We start from the raw sequence: 15,514 nt of genomic DNA, 5'->3' as shown, positions 1-15,514 counted from the left end.
TTTGTTTCGGGCCCCACACATCAAGCAGGCCACACGCTGGATTTGATCTTTGGCATCGGTATAGATGTGATCATGTTTCCTTCGATGAAGGTGCCATGGTCTGATCACTATGCTCTGAAAGCCAGGATTGACGTTCCACCCCCACCCTGCTTGGGTGGCGAGCCAATTTGGGCTCGCCCGCAGAGGCTGATGGACCCTGATAGATTCCGTCAAGACTTGCGGGACCTTTCTCCCCCTGGCGACTCATTGACTGAGCTTGTTGAGGCCTGGAATACCCAGCTCCTAGCAGCCATCAATGAGATCGCACCTAAGCGCCCTCTGCGACCCCGCAGAAACCGGGCTCCCTGGTTTACCGAGGAGCTCCGGAAAATGAAGCGGGACCTCAGACGGCTAGAGCGAGTATGGCGGCGTGCCCGTGACGGAGCTTCAAGAACATCTTATAGGGTTTTTATGAAAACCTACGAGATGGCAGTGAAGGCCGCTAAGAAGTCCTACTTCTCGGCCTCCATTGCATCCGCTAGCTCTCGCCCGGCGCAATTATTTAGTATAATTCGGTCTTTAACGTCCCTTGAAGGACAGCCAAATTTAAATAACAATTTGACACACAGCTGTGAGGCATTCGCGAGCTTTTTCCGGAGAAGGTCTTGTTGCTCCGCCATGACCTCCCTGCCAATTTGGATACAATAAAGGAACTGGAGGCCCCTCGACTGTCCTCGGGTTCAGTATTAGACCACTTTGACTGGATATCCCCAGCCGATGTGGACAGACTCCTCCGAGCTGGAAAGCCCACCACCTGTCCTCTCGACCCGTGCCCGTCCTGGCTGATTAGAGCGTGTCCAGACGAGGTGCGGGCCCCCCTTGGGGATATCATCAATCTGTCCCTTGGCACCGGGACATTCCCAGGGGAACTGAAGGAGGCAGTGGTGCGCCCGCTCTTAAAGAAAACATCATTAGATCCTTTAGATCTATCCAATTACCGCCCGGTTTCGAATCTTCCATTCCTGGGTAAGGTGATTGAGAGAGCGGTTGCTGAACAGCTTGGTAGGTTTCTGGATGAAACATCGGCTCTGGATCCATTCCAGTCCGGCTTCCACGCGGGTCATGGGACCGAGACGGCTCTGGTCGCCCTAACAGATGATCTCCGCAGGCAGCTGGATCGAGGCGGGTCGGGGCTGCTGATTCTTTTAGACCTGTCAGCAGCCTTCGACATGGTCGATCACAAACTCCTGGACCACCGCCTTGCCGACGTGGGGATCCAGGGCACAGTCCTTCAATGGCTGCGCTCGTTTCTCTCTGGTCGGGGACAGAGGGTGGCGCTTGGGGGGGAATTGTCATCCCGCCACTCCTTGGTGTGTGGTGTGCCCCAGGGTGCAATACTCTCCCCGATGCTTTTTAACATCTTTATGCGCCCCCTCGCCCAGCTTGTCCGGAGTTTTGGGCTGGGCTGCCATCAGTATGCTGATGACACCCAACTCTATCTGTTGATGGACGGCCACCCGGACTCGGCCCCAGACACACTGATCAGATGCTTGGAGGCTGTGGCTGGATGGTTTCGTGGGAGCCGGTTGAAGTTAAATCCTTCGAAGACAGAGGTCCTCTGGCTGGGACGGGACGACATGGGACTGAGGGGGCAACTCCCATCTCTTGCGGGGGTGCAATTAGTGCCAGCACCATCCGTTAAGAGTTTGGGTGTAATCTTCGATACCTCCCTCTCCATGGAGGCGCAGATTGCAACTATAACAAAGGCGGCATTTTTTCATCTCCGCCAAGCTAAGCAGTTGGCTCCTTACCTCTCTCGCCCTGACCTAGCCACTGTGATCCACGCGACGGTCACCTCCAGACTGGATTATTGTAACTCGCTCTACGTGGGGCTGCCCTTGAGACTGACCCAGAAACTCCAGCGGGTGCAGAATGCCGCAGCGAGACTCCTTACGGGGTCTTCGCTTAGAGATCACATTCATCCGGTGCTATACAAGCTGCACTGGCTCCCGGTGGAGTACAGGATCAGGTTTAAGGTGCTGGTCTTAACCTTCAAAGCCCTATACGGCCTAGGGCCCTTGTACCTACGGGACCGCCTCTCCTGGTATGCCCCACAGAGGAACTTACGGTCTTCAAATAAAAACACCTTGAAGGTCCCAAGCCACAGAGAGGTTAGGCTGGCCTCAACTAGAGCCAGGGCTTTTTCGGCTGCGGCTCCAACCTGGTGGAACGCTCTGTCACAAGAGACAAGGGCCCTGCAGGACTTGACATCTTTCCGCAGGGCCTGCAAGACAGAGCTGTTCCACCTGGCCTTTGGTCAGGGCACAGCCTGACTCCCTCCTCTGGCAATCTTTACAAGATTTTAGTTTATGGTTGCCATTAATTTTGATTTTAATTCATTTTTATAATGTTTTATAATGTACTGTTTTAGTGTTGTTAGCCGCCCTGAGCCCAGCTTCGGCTGGGGAGGGCGGGATATAAATAAAATTTATTATTATTATTATTATTATTGTACGGCAGCAAAAGGTGTGGGCAGAATTTGCGTCATTAATGGGAATGTAAATGCCCCAAAACACATAAATGAAATACTTTAGCCAAATTGAAGCCTTCCGCAGGTGATCTTTTATATATATATAAAATCTATCTATCTATCTATTTATCTATCTGTCTATCTATCATCTATCTATCTATTTTTCTATTTCAACAATATTGAGCTCCATGTCATGTTGCTGCTGTGTGCAAACGGTGCTTTCAAGATAATCCTATTCCACTACCAGAATGTCCTGGGAATAGCTCAAACTTTAAACCAATCGGAATTCTATGGGGCCGACTAAAGAAACTTGTTAATCAAAGGCAACCCAGCAATAAAGCCCAATTAAAAGAGGCAATAATTCAGTCTTGGTTTCACATTCTCACAGCTGCAGAACTAAAAGCTTCATGGGAAGGCCTTGTAAGGCCGTAATGAAAGCTAATGGTTACCAAAGGTTTCACGTTTTTTCACAAAAGGTTTCCACAATTTTGACCACCAGTGTAAGTTGTTCATTTTAAGTTAATGTTCTTTTTATATGGGATCAGAATATTATTATTTATGTTTCATGTTTATATATGTGTTGGAAGCCGCCCAGAGTGGCTGGGGCAACCCAGCCAGATGGGCAGGGTAGAAATAAATTGTCAGCTTTGTTCCGGAGCTGACAGAGGCTGGAATGTATGAAAGCAGGCAAAGAGAGATAAGGACACTGGAATGTGAGCTGGAATGTGAGAGGGAGGAGGGGCAGCCAAGTGGCAGAGCTTCAGAGAACAGAGAGCAGGCAGCAGATAGCAAAGATCCACAAAATACCAATCTTAGCTCAGAGACAGAAGGGGAGAGGCCAGGAATAGCTAGCCCAAAAACTCGAAGGCGTGAAAAGGTCAGTGAGAGGAGGGGGAAAGAGCAGACACGAAAGGGTTTTTTCACCTCTTGGAAGAGGAAGGGGCGGAGTTTAGACTTGGCAACTGCAAACTTGACGTCAGACATGGAGTGAAGGAGCTCCGGAGTGATTTATGTGTTTGAGCAATAAACCTGAGATAATTACTGCCGGTGTCTCGCTTCTGTGGGAGAGCCAAGCCATTACAAAAAAATATTATTATTACTACAGTGGTACCTGCTCTGGAAAAGCTTAGGTTTGTAAACCGAAGTACCACTTTATCATCATCCTCATCACTGCTACTACTACCTGAGATTTCATAAGCCTAGCTCTTCTCTGGGATGGATTTTGTTTGGCCCAGTCATGGCATCCCCTCCATCTCCAATGTCAGTCCTTGTTATGGCTTGGTCTCTCCCACAAAAGTGATACGACTCTGCCTGTTAATAATTTCAGATTTATTGCTAAAACAACAAACTTGGGCGGAGCTCCTCTACTCATCGTCCTCCCCACAAGATGGAGTTGCCCAGACTGAGCTACACCCCCTTCCCCAGCATGGAAGCCCCCACCTTCTCTTCCAGTATCTTTCCTTCTCTTCCAGTATCTTTCGCCTGTCTCGACCAGTTTTCAGACCTCTGAGATTAGGCAGAGAATGCTTCCTGTATTCCAGCGTCTGACTCACTCCTGTAGCTCTCACATAGCTGTCTGTCACTCTGTCTCCCTTTTTCCAGAGCTCAGATGACAGTTCCTCTCCCCCTCCTCTCTGCCTTCCGCTGCTAACTCTCCTCTCCCTTGGCCTGCTTCTTCTCTGGCTGGCAGCACCTGAGCTTCGCTGCCAGTAGTCTCTTTGGTCAACCCAAGACTGACAGGAGCAAAAACAAAAACCTGAAGCTACTCAGCTTTCCTAACAATTCTGAAGCTGACATTGAAAATGGCCTGGGAAGTTCAGACCAGTCCAATTGTGGTAGAAAAAGGAGTAATTTGAGGAAGATTGTTCAAAGAAAAAACGGTAATTTACTCTTTATTGTGGGGGTGTTAATTTCCCAGGTGTTATAGGGAGTGCTGTTGAGCTCTGTAAAAATTTATGAGGTTGGTCCCATAGAGGTATTTTTTGAATTTCCAGGCAGATATGACAATCCCACAGGGAGCCTTACCAAGAGAGGCCACGATCCCACGATTCTCCTCCATTACGTCCTTATGCAGAGCTCTCTGGTCAGGATCCAGCAACGCCCACTCCTCGTCCGTGAAACAAACAGTGACATCTTCAAAGCACACTGGACCCTAAAAGAAAAAGGGAAATGTCTTCCTCTTAGACAGCAGAAATATGATCTGCTACACAATGCTTTGTTGTTTTCTTCCTGTTAATTGCGTTGTTTCAATAGGATTGCTTTGCTGCACATTTTAATTATGGGTGCTTATTTTATTCTGCGTTTTAATTATGGGTATTTGTCTTTGTGGGCGGCTTCCAACAAAACACTAAAATACAATAAGCTATTAAACATTAAAAACTTCCCTGAACAGGGCTGCCTTTAGATGTCTTATAAAAGTTTGGTAGTTATTTTTCTCTTTGACATCTGGTGGGAGGGCGTGTCACAGGGCGGGTGCCACTAACGAGAAGGCCCTCTACCTGGTTCCCTGTAACTTGGCTTCTCGCAACGAGGGAACCACCAGAAGGCCCTCGGCGCTGGACCTCAGGGTCTGGGCAGAACGATGGAGGTGGAGACGCTCCTTCAGGTATACTGGACCGAGGCCTTTTAGGGCTTTAAAGGTCAGCACCAACACTTTGAATTCTGCTCAGAAATGTACTGGGAGCCAATGTAGGTCTTTCAGGACCGGTGTTATATGGTCTCGGCAGCCACTCCCAGTCATCAGTCTAGCTGCCGCATTTTGGATTAGTTGTAGTTTCCGGGTCACCTTCAAAGATAGCCCCACATAGAGCACATTGCAGTACTCCAAGCGAGAGATAACCAGAGCATGCACCACTCTGGTGAGACAGTCTGCGGGCAGATAGAGTCTCAGCCTGCGTAACAGATGGAGCTGATAAACAGCTGCCCTGGACACACAATTGACCTGTGCCTCCATGGACAGCTGCGAGTGCAGAATGACTCCCAGGCTGCACACCTGGTCCTTCAAGGACACAGTTACCCCATTCAGGACCAGGGAGTCCCCCACACCTGCCCGCCTCCTGTCCCCCAAAAACAGAACTTCTCTCTTGTCAGGATTCAATCTCAATCTGTTAGCCGCCATCCATCCTCCAACAGCCTTCAGACACTCACACAGGACTTTCACCTCCTTCACTGGTTCTGATTTGAAAGAGAGGTACAGCTGGGTATCATCCCCCCCCACCACCTTCTGAACACGGCCCAGGAGGAAGGAGCGGAACTACTGTATGACAGTGCCCCCAGCTCCTCAAGATGGTCCAGAAGGATGTTATGGTCGATGGTATCAAACGCTCCTGAGAGATCCAGCAGAACTAGGAAACAGCTCTCAACTTTGTCCCTAGCCCGCCGGAGATCATCGACCAGTGCGACCAAGGCAGTTTCAGTCCCGTGATGAGGCCTGAATCCCGACTGGAAGGGATCCAAATGCTCCGCTTCTTCCAGGCGTGCCTGGAGTTGTTCAGCAACCACTCGCTCAATCACCTTGCCCAAGTATGGAAGATTTGAGACTGGGTGATAGTTAGCCATATTTTCAGCATCTAAAGATGGTTTTTTAAGAAGCGGTTTAATGACCGCCTCTTTCAGCGGGTCTCGGAAGGCTCCCTCACAGAGAGAAGCATTCACGACCCCGCAAAGCCCATCGCCCAACCCTTCCCGGCTAGCTTTTCTAAGCCAGGATGGGCAAGGATCAAGGAGACAGGTGGTTGGTTTCACTCATCCAAGCAGCCTGTCCACATCCTCGGAGGTAACAGATTGGAATTGATCCCACACAACTTGACTAGACAGGGCTCTAGCACTCTCCTGCCCCGGCCCTACTCCCACGGTGGAGTCTACCTCTTCCCGAATCTGAGCGACTTTATCTGCAAAAAAAAGATAATGTGGCCCATACTGGGCCCCAATGTAGCAGGTGATTCCGCTAAATTGCAAACCACCTTAAAACGTCTCCTGCTGTTGTTTTCTGCAGATGCAACAGAGGCGGCAAAGAAAGTCTTCTTTGCCGTCACTACCGCCACTTGGTAGGCTCAACATTGAGCTCTAACCCGTATCCGGTCAGCTTCAGAATGAGTTATCTGCCACCAGCGCTCTAGCCGTCTCAGCGATAGTTTCATTGCCCTCAGATCCATGGAAAACCACAGGGCTATCAGGGCTCCATGTAATCGGAGAGGGCGCTTTGGTGCCAAACAGTCAATAGTCCTGGGCCACCAGGGAATCAGCTGAAAGGCCATCAACATGGGATAAAGCTGTCAGCATCGCCCTTGAGCCAGTGTACCAACTGGACTCATGCACTTCAACCCCGACTGGGCTAGGCGAGCTGGGTAGCACTGCCAGAGACCACCTTTCTCACAGGGACAGGTCACAGTGCTGTGGACTCACAGCTTAGAGCTGAAGCACAGGATTCGCTTCCACAATTATACAGTCATTGCGCAGCAGCGTTTTGCAGAGTCTTGCAGAGTATAAACCACTCGGAGAGCAGCTCTGTAGAGTATCTTCCTTTTATTCTATAACTACAGCTATGATACAAAACTATATACAGAGCTAAATAGTCTGAGCATAAATCAATGCTACTTTGAGTGCCTGCAGCTGCTCTTAGCAGCAACCTTATCCCTAAACACGATCTCTAGCACTCACTCTCTCTCCGACACACTGACTGACTCTCTCTCTCACACACACATGTGGTGCTGGGCAGAATAAGTAGATAGCAGGACACGCCTCCTCCTCTCTGTAGAATCAGCAGGCTCCTCAGGAGATTCTTGGATATGGGAGGGGTGAAATCTCCTCAAAAGCATCCCCTACCACTCTCTGGAAACCATTTGGATCCATTAAGTGGCGGGGGCGGACCATCTGAATCGGTCCCACCTCCCTGCAGAGGGGAAGGTTCACGGAGAAGTCCTGTTGCACCAGGAAGTAATCTGACCATGGCACTGCAACCCCCCCTCCCCCCCACAAGGCCTGGGTTGCTGTGCGTAAGAGAAACCTGGTGGACAAGCAGCGGCAAGGACAGCCCCATCTGCTTCATCCAACCAAGTCTCTGTTACACATGCCAAGTCAAGTCCTCCATCCATGATCAAGTCATAGATGGCAGTGGTTTTATGAATCATTGACCTGGCATTGCACAGCAGCACCTTCAGGTCATGTGGGTATCCCCTGCTGATTCTAGTATCTGTCCAGTCAGGACCAGACCCAGAGGCAGGAATAGTCCTCAAACAACGACTAAACCTGCTTCCTCTGTAATGACATGGTCTGGTCTTAGCTTACCTCCTCCTTCTACCCGTGACCACTGAGATCGGTTGTCCCAGTGCATCCCCCCTCCCCCGTGGAACATGCCCCAGCTATTTTGTGGGCTGGGACCCACTACCTGGCAGCCCTGACCCCTCCCTTTAAGAACAAAATAAAACCCTTATAAAAAAAAAATCTAATTCCCGAACCCAACCAAACATCCATGCCACCCCCACAAAAAAAAGTAATCAAAAGGGAAAAAAGAAAATTTATTTTTTTAAAAAAAAGAACATTGCATCACTCCAAGTCCTCCTGGCCAGCAGCAGCAGCAACCGTCCTTATGAGGCCTGTCAGGCCCCACCCTGGGCCAGGTGGTGAGTGGCAGGAGCGGGGCCCTCAGGCACTCACGCAGGGGAGTTGTTTCAATAGGATTGCTTTGCTGCACATCTTATTTATGGATGCTCATTTTATTCTAAGTTTAAATTATGGGTATTCGTCTTTGTCCCCTTCATGGATCACTGCCGTGGCGAAGGGGCTTGAATAACTTGGAGAAACTATGAGCTATGCCGCGCAGGGCCACCCAAGATGGACACGTCATAGTGGAGAGTTTTGACCAAACGTGATCCACCTGGAGCAGGAACCGGCAAGCCACTCCAGTATCCCTGCCAAGAAAACTCCATGGACAAAGACAAAAGGCATATAAAAGTTATGACGCTGGAAGATGAGCCCCTCAGGTCGGAAGGCGTCCAACATGCTACTGGGGAAGAGCGGAGGGCAAGTACAAGTAGATCCAGAGCTGATGAAGCGGCTGGGCCAAAGCCGAAAGGACGCTCAGTTGCGGATATGCCTGGAAGCAAAAGGAAAGTCCAATGCTGTAAAGAAAAATATTGCATAGGAACCTGGAATGTAAGAACCATGAACCTGGGTAAGTTGGAAGTGGTCAAAAATGAGATGGCAAGAATAAATATTGACATCCTGGGCATCAGTGAACTAAAATGGACGGGAATGGACGAATTCAGTTTGAATGACTATCATATCTACTACTGTGGGCAAGAATCCCGTAAAAGAAATGGAGTGGCCCTCATAGTCAACAAAAGAGTGGCAAAAGCTGTATTGGGATGCAATCTGAAAAATGATAGAATGATCTTGATACGAATCCAAGGTAGACCTTTTAACATCACAGTAATCCAAGTTTATGCACCAACTACCAGTGCTGAAGAAACTGAAATTGACCAATTCTATGAAGACTTACAACACCTTATAGAACTGACACCAAAGAAGGATGTTCTTCTCATTATAGGGGATTGGAATGCTAAAGTGGGGAGTCAAGAGATAAAAGGAACAACTGGCAAGTTTGGCCTTGGAGTTCAAAACGACGCAGGGCAAAGGCTAATAGAGTTCTGCCAAGAGAACAAGCTGGTCACCACAAACACTCTTTTCGAACAACACAAGAGACGACTCTACACATGGACATCACCAGATGGGCAGCATCGAAATCAGATTGATTATATTCTCTGTAGCCAAAGATGGAGAAGCTCTATACAGTCAGCAAAAACAAGACCTGGAGCTGACTGTGGCTCAGATCATCAGCTTCTTATAGCAAAATTCAAGCTTAAACTGAAGAAAGTAGGGAAAACCACTCGGCCGGTAAGATACAATCAAAGTCAAATCCCTTATGAATACACAGTGGAAGTGAGGAACAGGTTTAAGGATTTAGATTTGGTGAACAGAGTGCCTGAAGAACTATGGATGGAAGCTCGCAACATTATACAGGAGGCAGCAACGAAAACCATCCCAATGAAAAGGAAATGCAAGAAAGCAAAGTGGCTGTCCAACGAGGCCTTACAAATAGCGGGGGAGAGAAGGCAAGCAAAATGCGAGGGAGATAGTGAAAGATACAGGAAATTGAATGCAGATTTCCAAAAAATAGCAAGGAGAGACAAGAAGGCCTTCTTAAATGAGCAATGCAAAGAAATAGAGGAAAACAACAGAATGGGAAGATCCAGAGATCTGTTCAAGAAAATTGGAGATATGAAAGGGACATTTCGTACAAAGATCACCATAATAAAGGACAAAAGTGGTAAGGACCTAACAGAAGCAGAAGACATCAAGAAGAGGTGGCAAGAATACACAGAGGAATTATATCAGAAAGATATGGATGGCTCGTACACCCCAGGTAGTGTGGTTCCTGACCTTGAGCCAGACATACTGGAGAGTGAAGTCAAATGGGCCTTAGAAAGTACTGTAAATAACAAGGCCAGTGGAAGTGATGGTATTCCAGCTAAACTACTTAAAATTTTAAAAGATGATGCTGTTAAGGTGCTACACTCAATATGCCAGCAAGTTTGGAAAACTGAGCAGTGGCCAGAGGATTGGAAAAGATCAGTCTACATCCCAATCCCAAAGAAGGGCAGTGCCAAAGAATGCTCCAACTACCGCACAATTGCACTCATTTCACACGCTAACAGGGTTATGCTTAAAATTCTACAAGGAAGGCTCAAGCAGTATGTGGACCGAGAACTCCCAGAAGTGCAAGCTGGATTTAGAAGGGGCAGAAGAACCAGAGACCAAATTGCAAACATGCGCTGGATTATGGAGGAAGCTAGAGAGTTCCAGAAAGACATCTACTTCTGCTTCATTGACTCTGCAAAAGCCTTTGACTGTGTCGACCACAGCAAACTATGGCAAGTTCTTAAAGAAATGGGAGTGCCTGATCACCTCATCTGTCTCCTGAGAAATCTCTATGTGGGACAAGAAGCTACAGTTAGAACTGGATATGGAACAACTGATTGGTTCAAAATTGGGAAAGGAGTACGGCAAGGCTGTATATTGTCTCCCTCCTTATTTAACTTATATGCAGAATTCATCATGCGAAAGGCTGGGCTGGATGAATCCCAAGCCGGAATTAAGATTGCTGGAAGAAATATCAACAACCTCAGATGTGCAGATGGCACAACCTTGATGGCAGAAAGTGAGGAGGAATTAAAGAACCTTTTAATGAGGGTGAAAGAGGAGAGCGCAAAATATGGTCTGAAGCTCAACATCAAAAAAACGAAGATCATGGCCACTGGTCCCATCACCTCCTGGCAAATAGAAGGGGAAGAATTGGAGGCAGTGAGAGATTTTACTTTCTTGGGCTCCATGATCACTGCAGATGGTGACAGCAGTCACAAAAGTAAAAGACGCCTGCTCCTTGGGAGAAAGGCGATGGCATACCTAGACAGCATCTTAAAAAACAGAGAAATCACCTTGCCAACAAAGGTCCGTATAGATAAAGCCATGGTTTTCCAAGTAGTGATGTATGGAAGTGAGAGCTGAAGGGAGAAGGCTGATCGCCGAAGAATTGATGCTTTTGAATTATGGTGCTGGAGGAGACTCTTGAGAGTCCCATGGACTGCAAGAAGATCAAACGCATCCATTCTTAAGGAAATTAGCCCTGAGTCCTTCACTGGAAGGACAGATCGTGAAGCTGAGGCTCCAAGACTTTGGCCACCTCATGAGAAGAGAAGACTCCCTGGAAAAGACCCTGATGTTGGGAAAGATTGAGGGCACAAGGAGAAGGGGACGACAGAGGACGAGATGTTTAGACAGTGTTCTTGAAGCTACAAACATGAGTCTGACCAAACTGCGGGAGACAGTGGAAGACAGAAGTGCCTGGCGTGCTCTGGTCCATGGGGTCACGAAGAGTCGGACACGATTAAACGACTAAACAACAACATTCGTCTTTGTGCAAATAGGTGGTACTCCACCTTGTGTTTTCCAAGTCATTCTGCCTACGTAAGTATTCCAGTTTGCCTGATGGAAGGATCCACTTTCTCTCCTCATGAGCTGTTCCGGGGAGTTCCCTCCCAATGCCCTAGAGTCAAATTCCAGGGGTTCGTGGGGGCATAGAGCGGGAGGAATGGGGGGCAGGCCCCATTTTGCAGCCAGTGGGGCTAGTTAGGTGAATCCAAGCCACTATTTGCTCTCATCAGAAACCGATTTTAGCATTCAGTGATCAATCTAGAAATAAAATAAGCCTAGTTTGAATGATCATCTGTCTTGGATGATCTAGCAGAGATTCCTGCATTGCAGGGGGTCTCCTGGCTGTGAGAGACAAGCAGGGAGGGTGTCTTCTGGCAAAAGGAGAGGGAGCCACCTGTGGCTCTTCCTTATCCTGACTCACCTCTGCCTCTCGACCTTCCTCTCCCACTCGCCTCCTTCCTCTTCTGCCTCTGATTCTGCACTGCATTCTGCCACAGAGTCTCCCAGCTCACTAAGCCCTGTAAGCCCTTCAGCTTCTCAAACCTCCTCTTCCCAACCTTCTGCCTCTTCCCCCTCTGACCGCCCATCCTTCTTCTACCTCCACTTCTTGGGCTCTGAGCCATCTTCCCTTCCTGGTTCCCCAGCTGCTTCCTCCCACAATTCCTCTGTGACCAACTAGTCCATGACATTGCTCCATCCCTCAGCCTCTGTCCCCACAAGGCAGCTTCCCCTGACCTGATCTGGTTCCACAGCCACTGCTTCCCTTCTGCCCCCATGAAAAGACGGATCAGGAGGTCTTGCCGGCATCAATCTGTCACCTGCAAGAGATAAAACATAAACAGGATGCCAGGAGTCCCTGCTTCTCTCACAGGTGAAACAGGGCATCTCTAACTGCAGATGGGCCTTTGAGAAAGCCTTACCTGCTGAGAGCATTTGGACATTTGTGCCCATTTCATATGTTAGTTGTGCAGAAATACATCTCCCCTCCTCTGGACCCTTCTTCCCAACTGTCTCCCCCCAAAGCAAGATGAAAATAACCCTCAGATGAGTTGGAAAACCAACAGAACGAAACCAAATGGAGAAAAGCCTCCTTCCTCCTTACCCAGTGGCCTCTCTCTGGTGTCCAACGGAGGCCTCTCTGCCTCACAGGAATCCAGGTCCATTTCTGCAAAGAGATCCTTTCCCTGAAAAAGAAACAAAGATTCAAAACAGAGAAAGGGGAGAAATACTAGAAAGAGAATGACAAAGACTTGAAGGGTGGGAGATCTCATTCCATGGATGCTTTCCCAGAAAACGGATGGGCCATCAGCAGACCATTATGGGATGTTCTCTGTCCTGTTTGGAGCCCCTTGGGAGTATCCAGAGGAAAGTCTCTCTCACCTGCTTTCTCTCCTCTGCCTGACTCAGGAGGAAACCTTCGGCCAGGGCCACCGCCTGGGAACTGGTCTCCGCTCCGCATTCCCTCACCCAGCTCTCCATCTCCGGGGGAAGGACAGCCAGGAACTGCTCCAAGATCACCAGATCCAGCATTTCAGATTTCGTGTGCCTTTCCGGCTTCAGCCACTGGTGGCAAAAGTGGTAGAGTCGGCTGCAAACCTCTCGGGGTCCTTTGGCCTCCTGGCAGCAGAACTCCCTCAACTGCTGACTCTGCACCTCTGAGCAGAGGGTGTCCTCCTCACCCAGGATCTTCTGCACTGGTTTTTCCCAGAATCCCCCACTGCTCCCAGTTTGGCTGCCATGGTCTCTTCCTGCTTTGGGGCCAGCTGAGTCTTGCTCTTCCATTTGTGCTCTCAGGAAGCCTTTGAGAGATCGGAAGGAACCCTTTGGTCTTCTGACAAGTTCTGTCCGTCTTAATGAGAGGCTCTAGCAAATCCTACAAAGCAAATACATTGTTCTGTTACAGAATTTGTAGGACGGGGGGGGGGAGGAGGAAATGGTTCCCTGAGGAAGCATGGATGAGTCTTGCTGGAACCAGGGCAGGATTGCACCGCAACCCAGACCATGAGCTATCTTTTTGAAAAGAAGGAGGAAGAGGAGAATAACTAAATCTCTAGCCTTCTAGCAATGCAAAATGTGGAGGCAACTGAAGGGATTTCTGGGAGATTAATCAACCTGGTTTCGCTGCCTTCCAGTCAATGCATGAAGTCAGAACCAATAGACAAGGGAATCGTTTGTATCTTGTGAAAAATGGATGCTTGGCCCTAATGGGGGTCCTCACCCGGGGGTCCTCAGGAGTTGCTCCCCAACCCCAACCCCACTCCCCTGCTTCTGTCTCCTTTTCTTGCACTTGTACTCTCTGCCACTCTCCAGACAGATTCCTGGGGTGGGGTCCCTGAGGGCCAGGTTTGTATCTGATCAACCCCTGAGGGCCAAGTGGGCAGAGCCAAAGACATCTCCCTTGAAATTTAGGCGGGTAATTTATTATTATTATTTTGCTAGATAATTTAACACACACACAGCCATTCATGCCAAGGTCCCTGCAGGTTTGGTGAGTAGCAGTGCCCATTTCCGGCTGCTTTGCCAGCAACAATCCCTTTGGGACAGCGAGGATGTGGTCCTGGGATGCCATGCTCTGGGTGTGAGGGGATTGCTGCAGTGGCCTCCGTGGGGAGCTGCCCTTGGAGACGACTGGGAAACTGGTCAGCAATGCAGCAGCCAGACTATGGGCTGGGATCCCTCTCTTTATTCCTCTCCTTTCTCTCCCACCTTTCCTCCCTTCCTCCACGTGGGGTTTTCTTTTGGGGGGGGCTAGTCCACCTCCTCGTCCAGCTTTGGAATACCATTTGCACATGTTTCCTCTGTTGTGCAATGAGGCTGAGCGATGTCACACAGAGTTAAAGTCCCAGGGACTCCTTTGTTTAAAGAAGGGAGATTTTTTCAGAAAGGGGGGGCGGAGGGCCAGATGAGTTTGGGATCCTCTGATCTCCAGGAAGGAGAGCGTGGCAGACCTGGCCCCTCCCTGATCAGGCCCCCCAGGCATCCTCCCCAGCTGCAGCCCTGGGACCCCCCCCCCGTCTCCCCACTGCACCCTCTGGGGGGAGAGAGAGGAGATTCACCAGATCCCAGGAGGGGACAGCGAGGCAGCCCTTGCAGGAGAGACCCCAAAGCAAGGAAAGGACTGGGGAGGGAGGGGCCTTGGCTCTGGAGGACCAGCCCCCTCTTGCTTCCTGGCCTCTCTAGGAAGGCAGCTCACTTCCCTTTAACCCTTGCCAAGCCGAGTCCCCCCAGCTCAGCCATCTCTCGCTTGGCAGAACCTCATTCTTATTATTTTGTATGGATTTAGGGGGCAGCTGCCCCCCTGGCTAGGCCCATGCCCAGATATCCTTTTGGGGGTGAGGCTCTTGGCTGGACTCTGAGCATCTCCCTCCCTCGGCCAGAAACCAGACGAAGAGCTTGCAGGGAAAAGGGCTTTGCAGGAGGCAAGGAAGCTCCTCCTGGAATTCAGGAGGGGAGAGAGAGGAGGGGATCCCAGGGTCATCTAGTCCAGTGTTTCCCAACCTTTTTTGGGCAAAGGCACACTTGTTTCATGAAAAAAATCTCGAGGCACACCACCATTAGAAAATGTTTAAAAAATTAACTCTGTGCCTATATTGACTATATATAAAGTAACTCTCTTTAATAGGCATCAAATAAACACAAAGAAAGTATTTTATAATTACTTTATTATGAAATAGGACGCACCTACTTTTTTGGGGGGGGAAATAAAGGAAAAACCAGGTCGGGGAACAGTGGGATGGCGGTGCTGCGCCTCCCCGCTGTCCCCCGAGCTTGTGGGGCTGGCCCATGTCTGCCTGTCTGCGTCGGGCGGCAGGCTACAGTCCACAGCATGGGGAACGCGAGGCTTGCCGACACCAGCGCGGAGCTGGTGCCCCGTACTCCGTGCTGCCGGCTGCCGCCCGCAAGCCTTGCGCTCTCGGGGGGAGATCCCCCGGGTGCGCAAGGCTTGCCGACACCAGCGCGGAGCTGGTGCCCCGTGCTCCGTGCTCCCGGTTGCCGCCCGCAAGCCTTGCGCTC

General features: G+C 49.7%; 3 protein-coding genes across 4 annotated transcripts in view; all 3 read right to left on the bottom strand.

Moving 5' to 3' along the window:
* Positions 1-14,686, bottom strand: part of LOC309369086 (uncharacterized protein) — a 61,668-nt gene extending 46,982 nt beyond the window's left edge. The window contains exons 1-4 of one of the 2 annotated variants that reach the window (XM_081909726.1): positions 14,557-14,686; positions 12,881-13,373; positions 12,603-12,684; positions 12,236-12,318 (exon numbers count right to left, since the gene is read on the bottom strand). In XM_081909726.1, coding sequence (XP_081765852.1) covers positions 12,236-12,318; positions 12,603-12,684; positions 12,881-13,282 — 567 coding nt within the window. In that variant the 5' untranslated portion in view covers positions 13,283-13,373; positions 14,557-14,686. The remainder of the gene's footprint in view (positions 1-12,235; positions 12,319-12,602; positions 12,685-12,880; positions 13,374-14,556) is intronic. The other variant, XM_081909727.1, reaches the window with a different exon arrangement.
* The window catches only part of LOC309368778 (uncharacterized protein), a gene marked incomplete at its 3' end in the record, with an annotated part of 57,876 nt that overhangs the window by 6,232 nt on the left and 36,130 nt on the right, over positions 1-15,514 (bottom strand). The window contains exon 2 of the mRNA XM_081909085.1: positions 4,535-4,661. Within this exon, the coding sequence (XP_081765211.1) occupies positions 4,535-4,568 (34 nt within the window). The 5' untranslated portion in view covers positions 4,569-4,661. The remainder of the gene's footprint in view (positions 1-4,534; positions 4,662-15,514) is intronic.
* LOC309369156 (uncharacterized protein) overlaps positions 1-15,514 on the bottom strand; it is a 41,012-nt gene that overhangs the window by 7,039 nt on the left and 18,459 nt on the right. The window lies entirely within an intron of this gene.

The sequence above is a fragment of the Podarcis melisellensis genome (assembly GCF_964234715.1).
Source record: "Podarcis melisellensis genome assembly, chromosome: 4".
In the NCBI taxonomy this organism is placed as follows: Eukaryota; Metazoa; Chordata; class Lepidosauria; order Squamata; family Lacertidae; genus Podarcis; species Podarcis melisellensis.
The sequence above is the reverse complement of the archived record's forward strand: the minus strand, read 5'-3'. Positions and strand labels throughout refer to the sequence as shown.